This window comes from Trichosurus vulpecula, chromosome 3 (assembly GCF_011100635.1).
Source record: "Trichosurus vulpecula isolate mTriVul1 chromosome 3, mTriVul1.pri, whole genome shotgun sequence".
Lineage (NCBI taxonomy): Eukaryota > Metazoa > Chordata > Mammalia > Diprotodontia > Phalangeridae > Trichosurus > Trichosurus vulpecula.
The window spans coordinates 167,765,304-167,779,933 of NC_050575.1; the positions used below are offsets into that span (position 1 = coordinate 167,765,304).

Genomic DNA, 14,630 nt, shown 5'->3' on the forward strand with positions numbered 1-14,630 from the left:
CTTGGGCCTTGGGCACCTACAGAACTTCAGAATCTTAGGGATTGTTAGGGGCTCAAAGGTTACAGAATTTTAGAATTGGATGGAAACTTAGTGGCTATCCATCCAACTTCCTGTCCCATGCAGGAATCATATCTGTAGAGAAATTGACAGGTGACTAATCTGGCTCTGAATACTTCTGTTGACAGGGACATCGCTAAATTTTAAGGTCACTCATTCTGTACTGGATGACAATGCAAAAGTCCATTCTTATGTTGAACTGAAGCCTATTTCCTGGTAATTTAGTTGTGACCTCTGGAACCAATTATAACAAATCTAATCCCACTTCAGATATTTAAAACCAATGGTTGCATCCTCTACCTCCACCACCCCTCCTCAAACCTTTTTCTAGGTCACTGAGGAAGCTTCACAGTTTTGCCAAAACCTAGCTCCTCTGGGGCAGGGCTGAGGAACTATCTCTGACAGTGATATTAAGACTGGGTGAGGAAAGGTTTCCAAACTAGACCACGCTTAGGTTATCAGGACAAAGTTGGCTAGGCCATGGCTGGATGGAAAGAGACAGCTGATCATTGTCCTTCCAAGTCTGACAAACGCTGTGAACCAAACCTGAGCTGGAGTGAGGCTATATGTAGGGAACCCAGATTTCTCCAACGATTTGTCCTGTGCCCTCGATAAAGTTCTATTTGGGTTTTCATTTCATGGAAAATGGGCAACCCAGCTAGTTATGGAATTCTGTATGAGAGAGATCAAGTTGTGGATTTAATCTTTGTGGGCCAGGGAGCTTTGCCCTCCCAGAGACACAGCAAGTTACGACTGGAAGTGACTTTAGGGATTATCTAGTCCAACTCCATTTTACAGAGGTGAAGACTAAATTCCAAGGTGTGGAAAAGATTACCCTGGAGTTTTACTTAGTAGTGGTAGTAGTAGTAAAAGGGGGTTTGCTCTGTTCTGTGAGTACAGATTGAACTCTGATGCCAGCCAATTATCTTGAAAGTTTATTAGTCATGAGGCAGCTGGACAAGTGAATGTGGATGGTTTGGGACAATTCAACCCCACTTACATACCCCCCACCCCCCGGAACTAATGCATAAAGTATATCATTTTCATCTACAAAGGGTTTTTAGACATGGACTTATTGGAGAATTTGTGTGAAATTTGAGCAGCAGGAGGGTGTTTTCTTTCTCTTTCTTCTCTCTAAAGAGGTTGTGGACTGCCCAGCTCCCATACTCTCCTTCTCCCCTAAGGGGAAAAGGCAGTATGAGGTCAGGTGGGGAAAAACTCAGAGCTAGGTCACAACTTTCCACCCAACCTGGGGTTTGATTTCAACAGCCCCACGGTAAGTTCATAGGACCTTTATGTGGGTGGGCTACTGAACATGTTCTGCCTCCCCTTCAGGTCTCTGGGGTCTTTGAGAAATGTCTCAGGCAACATCCATTGACCAGTTATTGGTGAGTATGCTCTTGCCTCACCAGTGTCCAGAAACCATATTCCTCTAGAGGTACATATCTGTTAGTTGCAAGGATTTCTCATGTTATTGCAGAGCTTCCTGGTTACCAAAATACAGTCAAATTCATTATTTTGTTTCATCGTCACGATCACTCTGCTATGAAGCAGGCAGGGTAGGAATTGGGATGCCCATTGAACAGGTTAGGTCACAGGGTTGAGAAGGAGGTTGGGGGCAGAGCCAGGATTTGGAGCTGGCTCTTCTCACTCCTTGTCCAGTGCTCTCTTGGATCTTGATTCTCTGATCCCAATTGATTAATAAGAACTAGCCCCTTGTCTCTGGCCTTCTCCCTGGGCTATGCTTGCTTGGCCCAAAGAATCTAGCAGTCCGGGGGCAGTGTGACTCTAAGGTTTCCAGGTGGAGATGGAGGACCATATTCAAATCTGCTCTATGTATAGCAGGTGGCTGAGACCAGGAATCTCTGGAGACTTAGAGCTGACTTTTTGGTCAGCATGTAGTATCAGTTCTTCCCAATTCCATCTGGTGTTGCTGTTGCCTACTGATCCCTGCCTCTGAGTATCGTCCCCCTCCAGTCCCCCAAAGCCTGATCTCTCCTCCTGGCTCAGGAGGCTGAGGCACCTTCCTATCTCAGGAAGGACCTTCGCCCTGTCCTGAAGAACGATTCAATTTGTTCCAAGGACCGGCGCCTGGTTTCTGGCACGCAACAGGCTGTGAAGACCAGATTCACCAGGCAGACAGCAGCAAAGAAGTAAAAGGGGACCTGAAGGCCAAAAGCTTTCTGTAGAACATAGGGAACCAAAAAGGGGATGGATGAGAACAGCTCAGTTAGTATCAATGTATGGACCAGACCCTCCACCCTACTGCTGCAAGAAACAGCCAAGTCCTGAAACTACTTGGCAGTTGTTAACAAGCAACCTTAGGGATGTTTTCATGACATCCTTGCCCCACTCAGAAACCTTCTCTGGCTCCCCCTTTGCCCACAGCCCTCAGCCGGGGCTATCCTAACCTTGTCTCACATTCTCTCCTCCACTTGGATCCTCTGCACCAGTGAAATGGTTCACAAAATATGCCACATGCTTTCACTCCAGAAATCTAATAAACCTTTTTAAATACCTATGTATGCAAGGCTTTCTCACCCTTCTGACTTTGCTCATGACACTTCCCCTGTGTAGACCGTAACCGCTCCCTCTCGACCGCTGAAATCTTACGTCTTTAAGGCCTTCTTCAAGAAAGCTTCTCTGACTCGTGCCACCTACAAGGGACTCTTTCCTTCTCGACTAATAACAGGTGTCAGGAGGGCCAAGTTAGACATTTAATTGATGGGTCGAAGTGAGTAAATTCCTCTGGGCTCCTGTCGTGCGCTGGCAGCTAGCAGAGAGAGCCTAGGGAGTAACCTTTGTCCTGCGTTCCTGCAGCTACACCTAAATTGTTGCCCACCTCATGCTTGTACTTTTGCCACATCATATTTTGCCTTATATCCATTGAAATCTTTTCTCCGTGCTATGACACTATATACTCCATAAGAGCAGTCTGTGTCCCCAACACCCAGCACAGTGCATTACGTATATCGAGCCCTTAACAAATGGTATTTGAACAAATGAACTGATGAAGGAATGAATAAAAAAATGACCAGGTCCTGGGACAGGGAGTAGCAGGTGGCTGGAGTCACTGACATTAGAACTAGATGGGGTCATTTTGAAAGAATTGCCCCCCCCCCTTAGCCTTTTCCCTCCCATCTCCCTTCCCTATATCTGGGCCTCGTGATACGGAATGGGACTCACCTCCACCAGCAGGAAAGACTTCGTGAGCACGAAGGCTGTGAGCCAGCTGACCAGCACACAGAGCCCTGAGGCCACACCTCGGGCCTTCAGTGGGAGGATCTCAGACATGAGAAGCCATGTGATAGGGCCCCAGCCCATGGCATAGCCTGATGGAGAGAAAGACCCAAGGTGAGTTAGTAGAGGGTGAGAACCACTCTGTGAAAAGAGAAAGCCCTGTTCCCTAAGGGAGTGACTACCACAGCCTACCCCTTCCCACCCCATTGCAGGGAAGTTCTGCTCTATCTTGTTTTTGTTCAGTCATTTCAATTGTGTCCAACTCTTCATGAGCCCATTTTCTTGGCAAAGATACTGGACTGGTTTGCTATGTCCTTCTCCAGCTCTTTACAGATGAGGAAACAGACAAACAGGGTTAAGTAACTTGCCCAGGGTCATACAGCTAGTAAGTGTCTGAAGCCAAATTTGAATTCAGGTCTTTCTGACTCTAGGCCAGTGGAGTATCCACTGTTCTGTCTTGGGAGCCCTCTAATCAGACGGGCTTCCTGGGACTCTCAGTGTTGTGGCATCTGTCTACTCTATATCCCTACCACCAGCTACCTCAGACTCTATGCCTTTGATAACGCCAGCTCAGAGGGTACCCTAGCCAGATTCGCCCCCCTCCCCACACACAGTTGTACATACACCACAGTCCAGGCCTCCACCACATACATATCCTCAGATTCACAAAGACCCAGTCCACCACTCCACATGAACCACAGACTGTCTCTCCATTCACAAGCTCACACACACTATAGACACACACCAACCACAAATACAGAGGTGTGCATAAAATATGGGTTTCATGCCAGAATCCTAATTACTCTTTTGGGTTCCAGGCAAGGCTTTGGGTACAGAACTGACCCCCCCCCCTCCCCTGGGATATACTGATAGATTAATTTCCCCCACCCTCTCAACCTCTTATTCCTGCCCATAGCCTGGGGGATGGAAGCCCAGGCAGTACATACCCATGATGAAGAGCATGGTGGCAAAGAGGGGCACCAGCATAAGGTAGTTCCCAGACCCTGAACCCTCAGGGGCCACATTGGTCGGATCCATGGTGGTGTTGGTGGCTGGAAGCTGTGGACCCAGGTGGATATAGAGCCCCAGGGCCAGGTTTGCCACAAACATAATGGATGCTGTGAATCGAGAGGACAAGGAGTTTTCAAAGCCAGGGATGACAGTTGGAGGGAGGAGGGAATGCTGCCATCTCTGGGCAGTGGGGAGGGGGCAGAGTTGTGGCCATACCTGAGACGAAGAGAAGAATCTTCCGACCTGCTCTGTCCATGGTGACAGCTGCAATCAGCACAGAGACGAGCCTCATGGCCCCCACGATGGCTGCATCCTCTTCTGGGGGCTGGGACACATGAGATGGGGGATATCAGTGCTCACAAGCCTGGCCTCCCTCCTGTCCCAGCAGCCTTCAAGGGCAGGACCAGGGCTGGGGCTTCCCAGGATTTAGGGGGTCCTATCAGTCTGCCTTTGGCTTTCAGTGTCTCATGGTGAGGTAAGGGAATGAGAGGACTGGGGATGGGAACTCACTTTGTCTCAGGGTTTAGTACCATGTCTAGCTTCAGTGGAGTGGCCCAGGGACGGAGCCTGGGCTTTAAGGAACCCGAGAAAAATTATGAAGAGTCGTGCTAGACTTTTCCTGACCCCTTCCCCATCAAAAATTACCCATTCCGGGTCTACATTCTCCCTGCCCTTTGGCTTCTCTCCTTTTCCATCTCATTTCTCAAGTCGCCTTTTCTGTCAGATAAACCTCAGAAATTATTTTGAGATTTTTTTTTATTTTAAATAAGAGGTGAATTGAAGACTATTTGAATTGACTATATTATGCATAAATATTTATATTTTATCTAAACTGCGCTGTAACAAACTTTGTGTTAAATGTTTGGAATTCTAGGTGAGGGCTCTTCCCTGCCCTCCATCTACACACCTCATCCCCCTCACAGGGTAACATTTTTCCTGATATAAAAGCCCCTGAATTAATTTCGAACTGGGTGGGGGGAAGAGAATGATGGTCTGGAATTCATTGTGTTCCGCTTAGTGTTCTCTTCCCTCCACCCAGATCCCCAAGGATCAGGCACTCTTTGAGGTGGTAGGCTGGCTTGAAATTTTGGGGCCTATTTGGTCGGGGGTAAAGTGGTCCACTTCCCACTTTTCCTTCTGCCTTCATACTTAACAATTTCAAGTATTTAGGGGTAGGCATATTAAAAATCAGCTTCATCCCCACCCTCAAAAAAAATAATCCTGTCCCATCTTCTACCACATCAAAACGGGAAGAATCCACATCATCAACAAAAGTTGTTCCCATGTTCCTTTTGTGGCAAAAAGGGACTAACTTTTATATAACCAAATGTGGTGTTTTAGTGACTTTTTGATAATGTACAGTTTTTTTGTGAATTTAAATTTCTTTCTTTCTATATTTTTAGGACCAATCTCATTTTTAATAAGGTTGAAAAGGAAAAAAAAAAGTCTAGAAAACTCCTGTTGTTGCCATGTGATGTTCCACAAGTGCAGCTGTAGAAAAAGTGCTTGTCAGTTGAATAAAAACCACATTTGATAGAGAAAAAAAAAATTACCCATTCCATGTCCCACTTCCCCAGAACTCTCTGCTAGGCAATCAGTTCAATCCATTGCTGTTTGTGCCTGCCTTCCAAGAAATAGTTGTACATACTCACAGGGGCCTTCTGGAAACAGTGTCTTAGCTCAAAGGAACCATTTTAATGGGAGGATTTCAGGCACTGGTACAATAGTAGGCAGGGCAGAGTGAGGCACATGGCATCCTCTTCAAGTGTCCCCCACCCCCAAACCTCTAGAAATAGATAGTGTCTTGCTGTCCTTATGGGTAAGGCAGATGCTGATCAGGTCCCTGGGTAGGTGGCATGGGGCAGGATCGGGTACTGTTCTCACCAGCAGGACAGCAGTGCTGTGGAAGATAGGTTGCAGATAGACCAGGATGGGCGTGACCCCTGTCAGCTGTTGCAGGAATCTCATCAGAACCGCGATGGCAATGGGCTTGTAGATGAAAGGGTCCCGTAACTCAGTCCACGACAGTCGACTGCTCTGGAGACATGGGGCAGAGGCTGAGGCACTTGGGCACAGCCTTTTGGGGTTTCCTCTCCCAATAGCAACTTCCACAGCAACACATTTGGAGTGTCCCAGACTCTCTGTGCCTTATCTCTTTGTCCTTTTCTTCCCTCCCCCTCCTCCTCCTACCCAAAAGAATTGTGAGTCACAGCTCTGGTCTTCCTCCCCTAAGGAGGACTGAAGAAGAGGTACCTGAAATACTTGAGGTACAAATTTAGGGCAGCCCACTGAAAGAAGGCTTATGATGGGGAGCTCTGTCTGGGTCACCTGGTGGCTTCTGCTGAGGCAAAGGGCCCTGGTTCTTCTAGCCTAGGGATTCTTAACCTTTGTTGTGTCCTGGACCCCTTCATCAGCCTGGTGAAAGCTATGGATCCCTTCTCAGAATAATGTTTTTAAGTGAATAAAATAAATAGAACTATAAGGGAAACCAATTATATTGAAGTATAGCTATCAAATTTTAAAAAGTACATGGACTCTAGGTGGCCAAGAACTCTGGGCTAAGTCTTTATCATGTGCCCCTCCCATTGGCACTCAGCTTCATCTGGTAATGCCTGCCTCCCTTACCTGTTTCTGGACACTGTTCCGGATCTGCTGGAATTCCCTTTGGAAGTCTGTGTCATTCCCTCGGAGCCAGGCCAGGGCTTTCAGGGCTTCCTCCTCCTTGCCCTGGGAGAGCAGGAAGCGAGGGGAGTTGGGCATAAAGCACAGAAGTATCATCATGACAAATACGGGCACCTCTCCAGCCACGGCCAGCCAGCGCCAGGGCATCTTCAAGCCTGGGGAGTGGGTGAGGGGAGGGAGGGCAGAAGAAAGTCAGAGGAGGCCCTGAGACAGAACTGACTAGGGAGGGAGAAAGGGCACTAGTCACAGGATATTACCTCTCTACACACTTCTCTGGGTCCCTGGGATCACCAGGCTGGGGATCCAAAGTGGAATCCTCCCCATCCTTCAAGGCCCAGCCAGGACCTTCTCCAGGAAGCCTTCTTTGACCACTCGGGCCCACAGAGACTTCTATGGTACTTGCAACCTCTATTCCTCATATGGCCCTAGTTATACACTGGCTATATCAAAGGTTCTCAACCTTTGTTTGGTCCCCATTGGCTTTCAGTATAATTTTCTTTACTCCCATTTAATCTGAAAGTAAATAAATTCTACTAAATTTCAGCAGAATAATACAGTTATTGACCAAATATTCCCATACTCCTTGATAGTAATAATAACTAACATTTCTCTGGCACCTTAAAGTTTGCAGAGCACCTTACATACATGATCTCCTTTCAATCCTCACAACTCTATGAAGTGAGTACTAGTATTATGAGGAAACTGAGGCTAAGAGAGATTAAGTGACTTTCCCAGACCCACACAGCTACTAAGTATCTGAGGCTGAATTTGAACTCAGGTCTTCCTTGAGGGAATTGAGGGGATTAGGACAGCCAGTGGTTAATTGTGGGAATTGAGTGAACCATACTGACTCAGTTCTGGAGCTAGCTCAGTTCTATTTCTATTCAATTATGAGCCTAGTCCAAATTCTGTCTTGTGAGAGAAGTTTATTCAATTGTGGGAATTGGGAGAAAACCTTATTGTATTGTTTGAAACTAGCCCTGTGTGCCTGGGAAGCTGGACCACCTCTCCCTGCTGCTTAGAGACCCTTAACCAGGGACCTGGGTTGTGCTGACCAGAAATCCAGTCAGGTCCAAAGGTTGATGCAAAGAATTTTCTTACAATTGAACATCTCAAGCAACCCTTATGTCTTATCTGAAAACAGGCCCCATCCTGATCAATCAGTTTTTGTCTCCAGGTTCCTTTGATTGCTTACAGATGCTTTGGGGAGTGGAAGCCCTCCTTTCCTGATTTCACGGAGTTGCACCTGTTCACTCTCCCCCTCCCAACTTGGAAAGTCCCTAATCTTTTATCCCATCCGAAATCAGATTACCTAATGCTGTATTGTTTCCCTTTAATTAATTGGCCTTATGTGATGAATTGTTTTTAATGCATAAAATTCTGTCTCCCCCTGTATTTGGGGTCCAGTGCCTAAGCCGAGGAGGCCTGGTTCCGGTTTGTTGAACAATTGGCATACACTGCTTAATGAATTGATACACTTGGAGGATGGAACCTTTGCTTCCTCAGTTGTTTCATCTTTCTCCTGTCACATCTTGACTCCAGTCCAGCCCTCCACCTGCCCCTGGGGATACAATTTAACCCCGGGTTGGGAACTCTGGGTCTAGTCAGCATTACAAATTAACTTTTCATGTTTCCTGTCTCCCCTAAACTAAACTGTGAGCGACCTGAGAGCAGCAACTTTGTTTTATTAAGCCCGACAGTGATCCGGGCTTTGAACATAATATGTACTTAGACAGATGTTTGTTTGTTGATTGACAGATTGTAATCTCTGTCTCCACCCCGCCTCCCCTGTCACAGGAAAGATACTTGCCCAGAGCGTAGAGCAAGAGGGACCCAAAGACAGCCATGATCTGGGGCGTGGCCCCCAAAGCCCCTCGAACTCCAGGGTGGGAGATCTCAGATACGTAAACCTGTAAAACAAATCATGCTGCAGGGGAGAGAAGGGTGAGTCAGAGCTCCTGGGATGTAATCTTGGACCTGCCGCTAATTGGCTGTTAGGACATCGAGCAAATCACTGCCTTCATCTAGGCCTTTGTAAAGGGAGGAGAGTTATTCTATGGTTTCTCAAATCCCTTCCAGCTCTAAGGGTCTCTAACGCTTTCGTTCAAAGTTCATAACTGGTCTAGGCCTCAAGTGAGGGAAGTTCTTCATTCCCAGCTCGAGGGAAGCCCAGCTCCCAGGGAGCACCACTCAGGAAACAAGAAAGTGGTGCTGGGGAGTTAGGGGTCCTCATCTGTGAGTGTCGGGAGATGGAGCCCTCCATCCTTAGTGCTCAAACCAGATAGGATTGTAGATTTAGAACCAGAAAGGACCTTTGAGGTCATTGGGTATAATCCCTGTATTTTACAGATGAGGAAACTGAGGCCCGGAGAGACTGGGGGACTTACCCAGACTCCTACAGCTAGTGTCTGATACGGGATTTGAACTCAGTTCTCCCTGACTCCAAATCCAGGAATTAATCCACAATACCACCCTACCTTCCAAACAAACGTTTGTTGAATTGCGTTGACTTGACCTCACTCCATGTAACTACGGACAAGTCACCCACCTCCTCTGAGCTTCATGGAGGGCCGTTTGTGGCCTGTTTCAGACTTGTCAGGGGCCACCCACATGGCGAAAGGCTCAAACGCCGGGAAGGAGACCTGCTTAGTAGCTACTTTTGGCTGCCTCAACAGCTGTGCTGATCCTCCTAATGCTTCTCTGCCCTGTCAGGGTCGCTTTATCATCTGTAAGGATGTGCTGAGTGACAGATAAGGTAAGACATCCCCAGAGGGAGCAAACAGAACAGTCACAGTCACGGGGAGTGATTAGAGTAAGTGGAGGGTTGGGGTGCGGGAAGAGGGAAGGGCCTTTCTCTGCTTCCTCCTCTTGCTCAACGTCGACTTTCTCTGATTGGGCAACACCCATGAGATCAGAAGTAACTTTCAGTTAAAAACTGGCCAGGCTGGGATAGCAGATGGTGGATAGGTAACAGGATGGAAAGAAGAGGCTCACTCAGACACGGGTCTCCCAAGCTGGGCATCAGCCTTGACACCCTGTGCATATGAAACATCCTCAGGAGAAATCCATAGAGTCATGGAACGTCAGAGCCAGGAAGCACTCTAGAGACCATTTGTTCTAACCCTTTCATTTTTGTAGACCAGGGAACAAAAACCTAGACACATTCTCCAGCTTGCTTAAGGTCATAGCTGTAAAAAATTCGAGTGCCAGGTTTGAGACCTACATCCCCTAAATCCAGCTTTAGTGTTCTAATTCAACGTACTCATTTTATGAATGGAGAAACTGAGGCCCAGAGAGGGAAAAGCTTATCCAAAGGCATGGAGCAAATTAATGGAAAAGCTGCCACTTACTTATATTAACGGGTAGCAAGTAGAATAGCTCAGTTAAAACACATCAGAATTAGCTTTGACAACAAAGGGAAGGATAGAACCCTACTTCATTCAGTTGCTGATTAGTCTTCCCCCAATATCCCTGGGAGATGTCCTTTCTGGGATACAAGGGAGCTCTAGGAATTGTCCTTACTGGAATACAGGCAGCTGTGAGACCTCCTGCGAAGCCGGTCAGAATCCTTCCCAGCAAGAGCATCCACAGGCCTTGAGCTCCAGCCATAAGGGCATAGCCAATAACCGAGGGCACGGCAGAGAACATGATGCTGAGCTTCCTGCCCAGGAGATCGTTGAGCACCATGGCACTGAGTCCACCAGCAGCTGCTCCCAAGGTGAATACGGACTGTGGAGAAAGGGGACCTGGTAGGGTGATCATATCCAGACCTTCCCATTGGAGGCTGGAGATACTCTTCCCTGCTAGGGGATATAGCCATTGGACAGAGATGCTGGGGTACCTGGTGCTCCTTTTCCCCCAAAATGTGCTAGGCATGTATACCTGAATGATCTCTAGGCAAGTCCTAATTTGGAAGGCCTCTGTGGGTGCCCAGAGGCCTTCTGTTTAACCAGGGTGGGTGTGTCTGCTCTGTCTTGGACTCTGGCTCCAAGGGGTGGGGATGGAGTAAATTTAGCTCATGACCTTGCATGGTAGCAGCAGGTCCTTCCAGTAACTCAGATTGCTTTCACTTTTACTTTAATTTCTTTGCAGAATTTTCCCAAAAGATATGTTGGGGTGGGAGGGGTGGGATGCAAAGAGGTCCTGATAAACCCACTGAAGTTGGGGAGTCAAAAGTGTCCCAGGGGCTTCTCCAGGAGAAGGAAGTGTTGAAAAGCAGAAGGTAGGACCTGCCAGGGCTCCTTTTTCTGGTCAACCCCAGGCTGGGGGCTGGGGACAAAAAGAGGTTGTCTTGAGAAATCCTGAGCCTGGGGCTCCAGGATCCTTACCCCGAACCAGGATGACTCTGTCTTGTTCATTTGCAAAGCTGGGTTGGTGGATCTCTCAAGAGCTGGGATGACTGGGGATGTATAGACCAGAGCATAGCCAAAGCTGAAATTTCCCAGCACTGCAGCAAAGGTGGCCAGGAACAGCCGCTTATTCTTCAGGGTTCTAGGGTAGGAAGAAAGGGGGGAAAGGGGGCAAGACAGAGCTAACTGTGAGGCCCCCAGCTCACTGCTTCCCGCTCTCCCCACCCATACCCATTAACTGTTCCACTCTGTTCTGAACATCTCAGACCACACCTGAAGCTCACATATGACACAGAAAGTTAGAGCCAGAAGGCATGTTGGAAAACTTCTGGTTCAATCCCCTCATTTTATAGATAGAGAAATAGAGGTTCAGAGAAGTCAATGACTGGGACAAAGATACACAGCTTCAGTTCTGGCCATCACAGTTTAACAGAGACTTTAATAAACTGGAATGTGTCCAGAGGAAGGAAGGTGATCAGTGATGCTGGTTCTTGGTGTAATGATTTGTGTAAAGATCACGTGAAGGAATTGGGAATGTTTAGTTTTGAAAGAGAAGACTTGGTAGTAAGGGTGTCTTCAACTCTCTGAAGGGCCATCCTATGGAAGAGGAAGCCGACAATTTCTGTGTGGACAGAGCTAGGACCATTGTAGGGATGAGCTGGAGCCAGCTTTTACTGCCTACTGAGAGCTGATTGTTAAATTTTCAGTGTGAGCATTTACACTTGGAAACTGCCAATGCTATTATTGTTTTATTTATTGTCTACACTAGACTTAAGAAAGTGATGGAGAAAAATCTTACTGATGTAGATTAAACTATAAAAGTGTGTCACATATGCTTTTACAAAAATTTTTCGAGAGCTGGTTATATGTCAGCACACCCCTAACTGTGGGTTAGAGAGGCAGATTTCATTGTTCAGCATAGGGGAGTACTTCTTAACAATTTGTTGCCGTTCACTTGTTTTCAGTCTTAATATAAGCCAACCCAAACAAGTCCCAGTTGTACAAATAAACAATTGTTGTTGTTCAATTGTGACTCCAAATGGGGTTTTCTTGGCAAAGATACTGGAGTGGTTTGCCATTTCCTTCTCTAGCTCATTTTACAGATGAGGAAACTGAGGCAAATAGGGTTAAGTGACTTGTCCAGGGTCACACAGCTAGTAAATGTCTGAGGCCAGATTTGAACATAGGTCTTCCTGATTCCAGGCCTATCTACTTCGTTGCCTAGCTGCCCCTTTTTAACAATTAACAATTTAACAAATTAACGATTAACAATTCGACAATTAACAAGTTAACAAATCCCCTCATCCCTAGGCCACTGTCTGTGCTTCAATGAGGTCACATTATGGGCTCTGCTCTCCCCCATGGGACAGCAAGCCCTAACTTTGTCGTCCTGTCCTTATGTGAGAGCATGTGAATAGTTCCATGCAGTCCATCCCCAATATTAGAAAAGCAAATTCAAATACTTGTATTTTGGATGGTTGTTTGAATGAAAGGCATCATCTCTGGATACAAATGGTAACAGATTTTTTCTATTTGCCCTGTTTCACTAGAGAGTCCCTGAATCACCTACAGACAGGGAGCATCAGGCCTTCCTAGGTTCAGCCCAGAGCTGCTACCCACTGCAGGGTATAGAGGGTGCCTGGGGCATCTGGACTAAGTGACCAGTCCTTGCCTCTTGTCCTAGAGGGCAGAAGGGTGGGGATGGTGTGGGGGAGAGAGCTGGGATTTAGATTTCCCTAATGTGAGGATAGGAGTCGAGAATCTAGCCTTCTCTTAGAGAGAAAAGAGCAACAACTCAACTACTGTGCTCTCCTCCACCCCCCACCCCCCGTCCCACTCCTCATCTCTTACCTGATGTAATTCTGTTCTTGCTGCTGGTCTGGCCTCTCCGGGAAGGTATCATAGTCTGGCGTCTCACTTCCTAGAAGGGGCTGCTCCATAGTGATTGGATCCAGGAGCCAACTGCCAGACCCTGGCAGTATCCTTGATGCTGATGGTTCCCTGAGATACTGTGGCCTTTTGAGTGACCCAGAGGCCCTCAGAAGGCAGGCTCTGGTAGGTGCAAATCTGTGTCTTGGGAGACTGGGGGAAGGGAGAACTCTGTCTTTAAACTGCCCCCAAATGAGGAAGTGGGCAGGGTTTAGGGTGTAGAGAGCCGTTCCTTTGGAGGAAAGAGTAGCAGGAGGAAGAAATCACTATCTGCAGGCCACACCCCATCCTCCCAGTACACTAGGTCCCCTAGCTAGATTCAGGGTGTCTGGGCTCCTGGGATGGACCAGAGCTTGCTTCTCTATCCATCTTAGCCCCTCCTCTCTCTCCTTCTTCATTCTGGACCAGCCAATCCTGGGTTCTGATTGGCTGCCTAGGAACGCTGTGCTGCTCAGTCAGCACCAATGAGGAGGGACAGAACCTGTTCTGATGTTCCTTGGCCGGGCTAGCTGGCTAGGTGGGGTTGGGGGAGTTTCTCAGCTTAGAGATATATCTAAGACCACCTCCCATTTGGCATAATCATGCGTGCGCGCGCGCACACACACACACACACACACACACACACATTTTCTATTTTTATTTCACATAGATTCAGCCTCTGTATGAGCTGAAAGGAAACTATTCTACTTCAACCTACCCCACCCTACTTTGTGGATAGTGAGACTAAACCCCAAGAGAGGAATGATTTAGTTAGGGTCACCTAGTACATTTGGGGCAGGCACAGTATTAGGGTACTAGAGACAGCTTCCTGACTAAGCAGGTTCAGGGTTCTTTCCATCATACCTCACTGTTTACATGCTGCACTTTGTACAACTCATACCACTTTCCTGCTCAAAATGCTTTGATGGCTCCCTACTACCTTCCCAGTGAAGTTCAAACTTCCTGCCTGGCATGAGGTATACCAGGTCTGAAGGTCTTTTTAATCTGGGGATGCCATACCTTAGTAGTCTTCTCTCACCTTATTCTCCTCCATCTCTGCCTGTTAGACCAGATGACTCTGCTCCTTTAACATACCCTGTACTTCCCTGCTTCCGTGTCAGGGTCTTACCCAGACTTCTGGAAAAATCACCCCTTTTCCTGATGAATTTGTACCCATGTCTTAAAACCCAACTAATGTTCAAATAAGATATAGACAAGATAAATTGGAGATAAGCATGCTATTGCTCACCTCTGTTCTCCAAGAGGACCAATGACATCAGCAGGGTGATATCTTGACTTGCAAGTGAATTGGATTTAAGTGAGGCAGAGCTAAGCCAAGTCGTCAGCCCCACTCTCTCCTCCAGAGTCATCAGAATCCAGTGG

At 47.3% G+C, this 14,630-nt stretch overlaps 1 protein-coding gene across 2 annotated transcripts; it reads right to left on the reverse strand.

Annotated features, from left to right (window-relative positions):
- Positions 1-979: 979 nt before the first annotated feature.
- Positions 980-13,695, reverse strand: SLC2A6 (solute carrier family 2 member 6). 2 transcript variants are annotated; one of them, XM_036752715.1, is made up of 10 exons: positions 13,191-13,695; positions 11,319-11,481; positions 10,513-10,719; positions 8,801-8,900; positions 6,934-7,145; positions 6,193-6,345; positions 4,525-4,633; positions 4,245-4,415; positions 3,244-3,389; positions 980-2,240 (listed from the first exon to the last, which is right to left on the reverse strand). In XM_036752715.1, the coding sequence occupies exons 1-10, from the start codon at positions 13,277-13,279 to the stop codon at positions 2,085-2,087; spliced, it is 1,506 nt and encodes a 501-aa protein (XP_036608610.1). In that variant the 5' UTR covers positions 13,280-13,695; the 3' UTR covers positions 980-2,084. The 2 variants fall into 2 exon arrangements, with proteins under 2 accessions (XP_036608610.1, XP_036608611.1); XM_036752716.1 differs by lacking the exon at positions 13,191-13,695 and having other exon boundaries at positions 10,513-10,736; positions 11,319-11,399.
- Between the last annotated feature and the right edge of the window lie 935 nt (positions 13,696-14,630).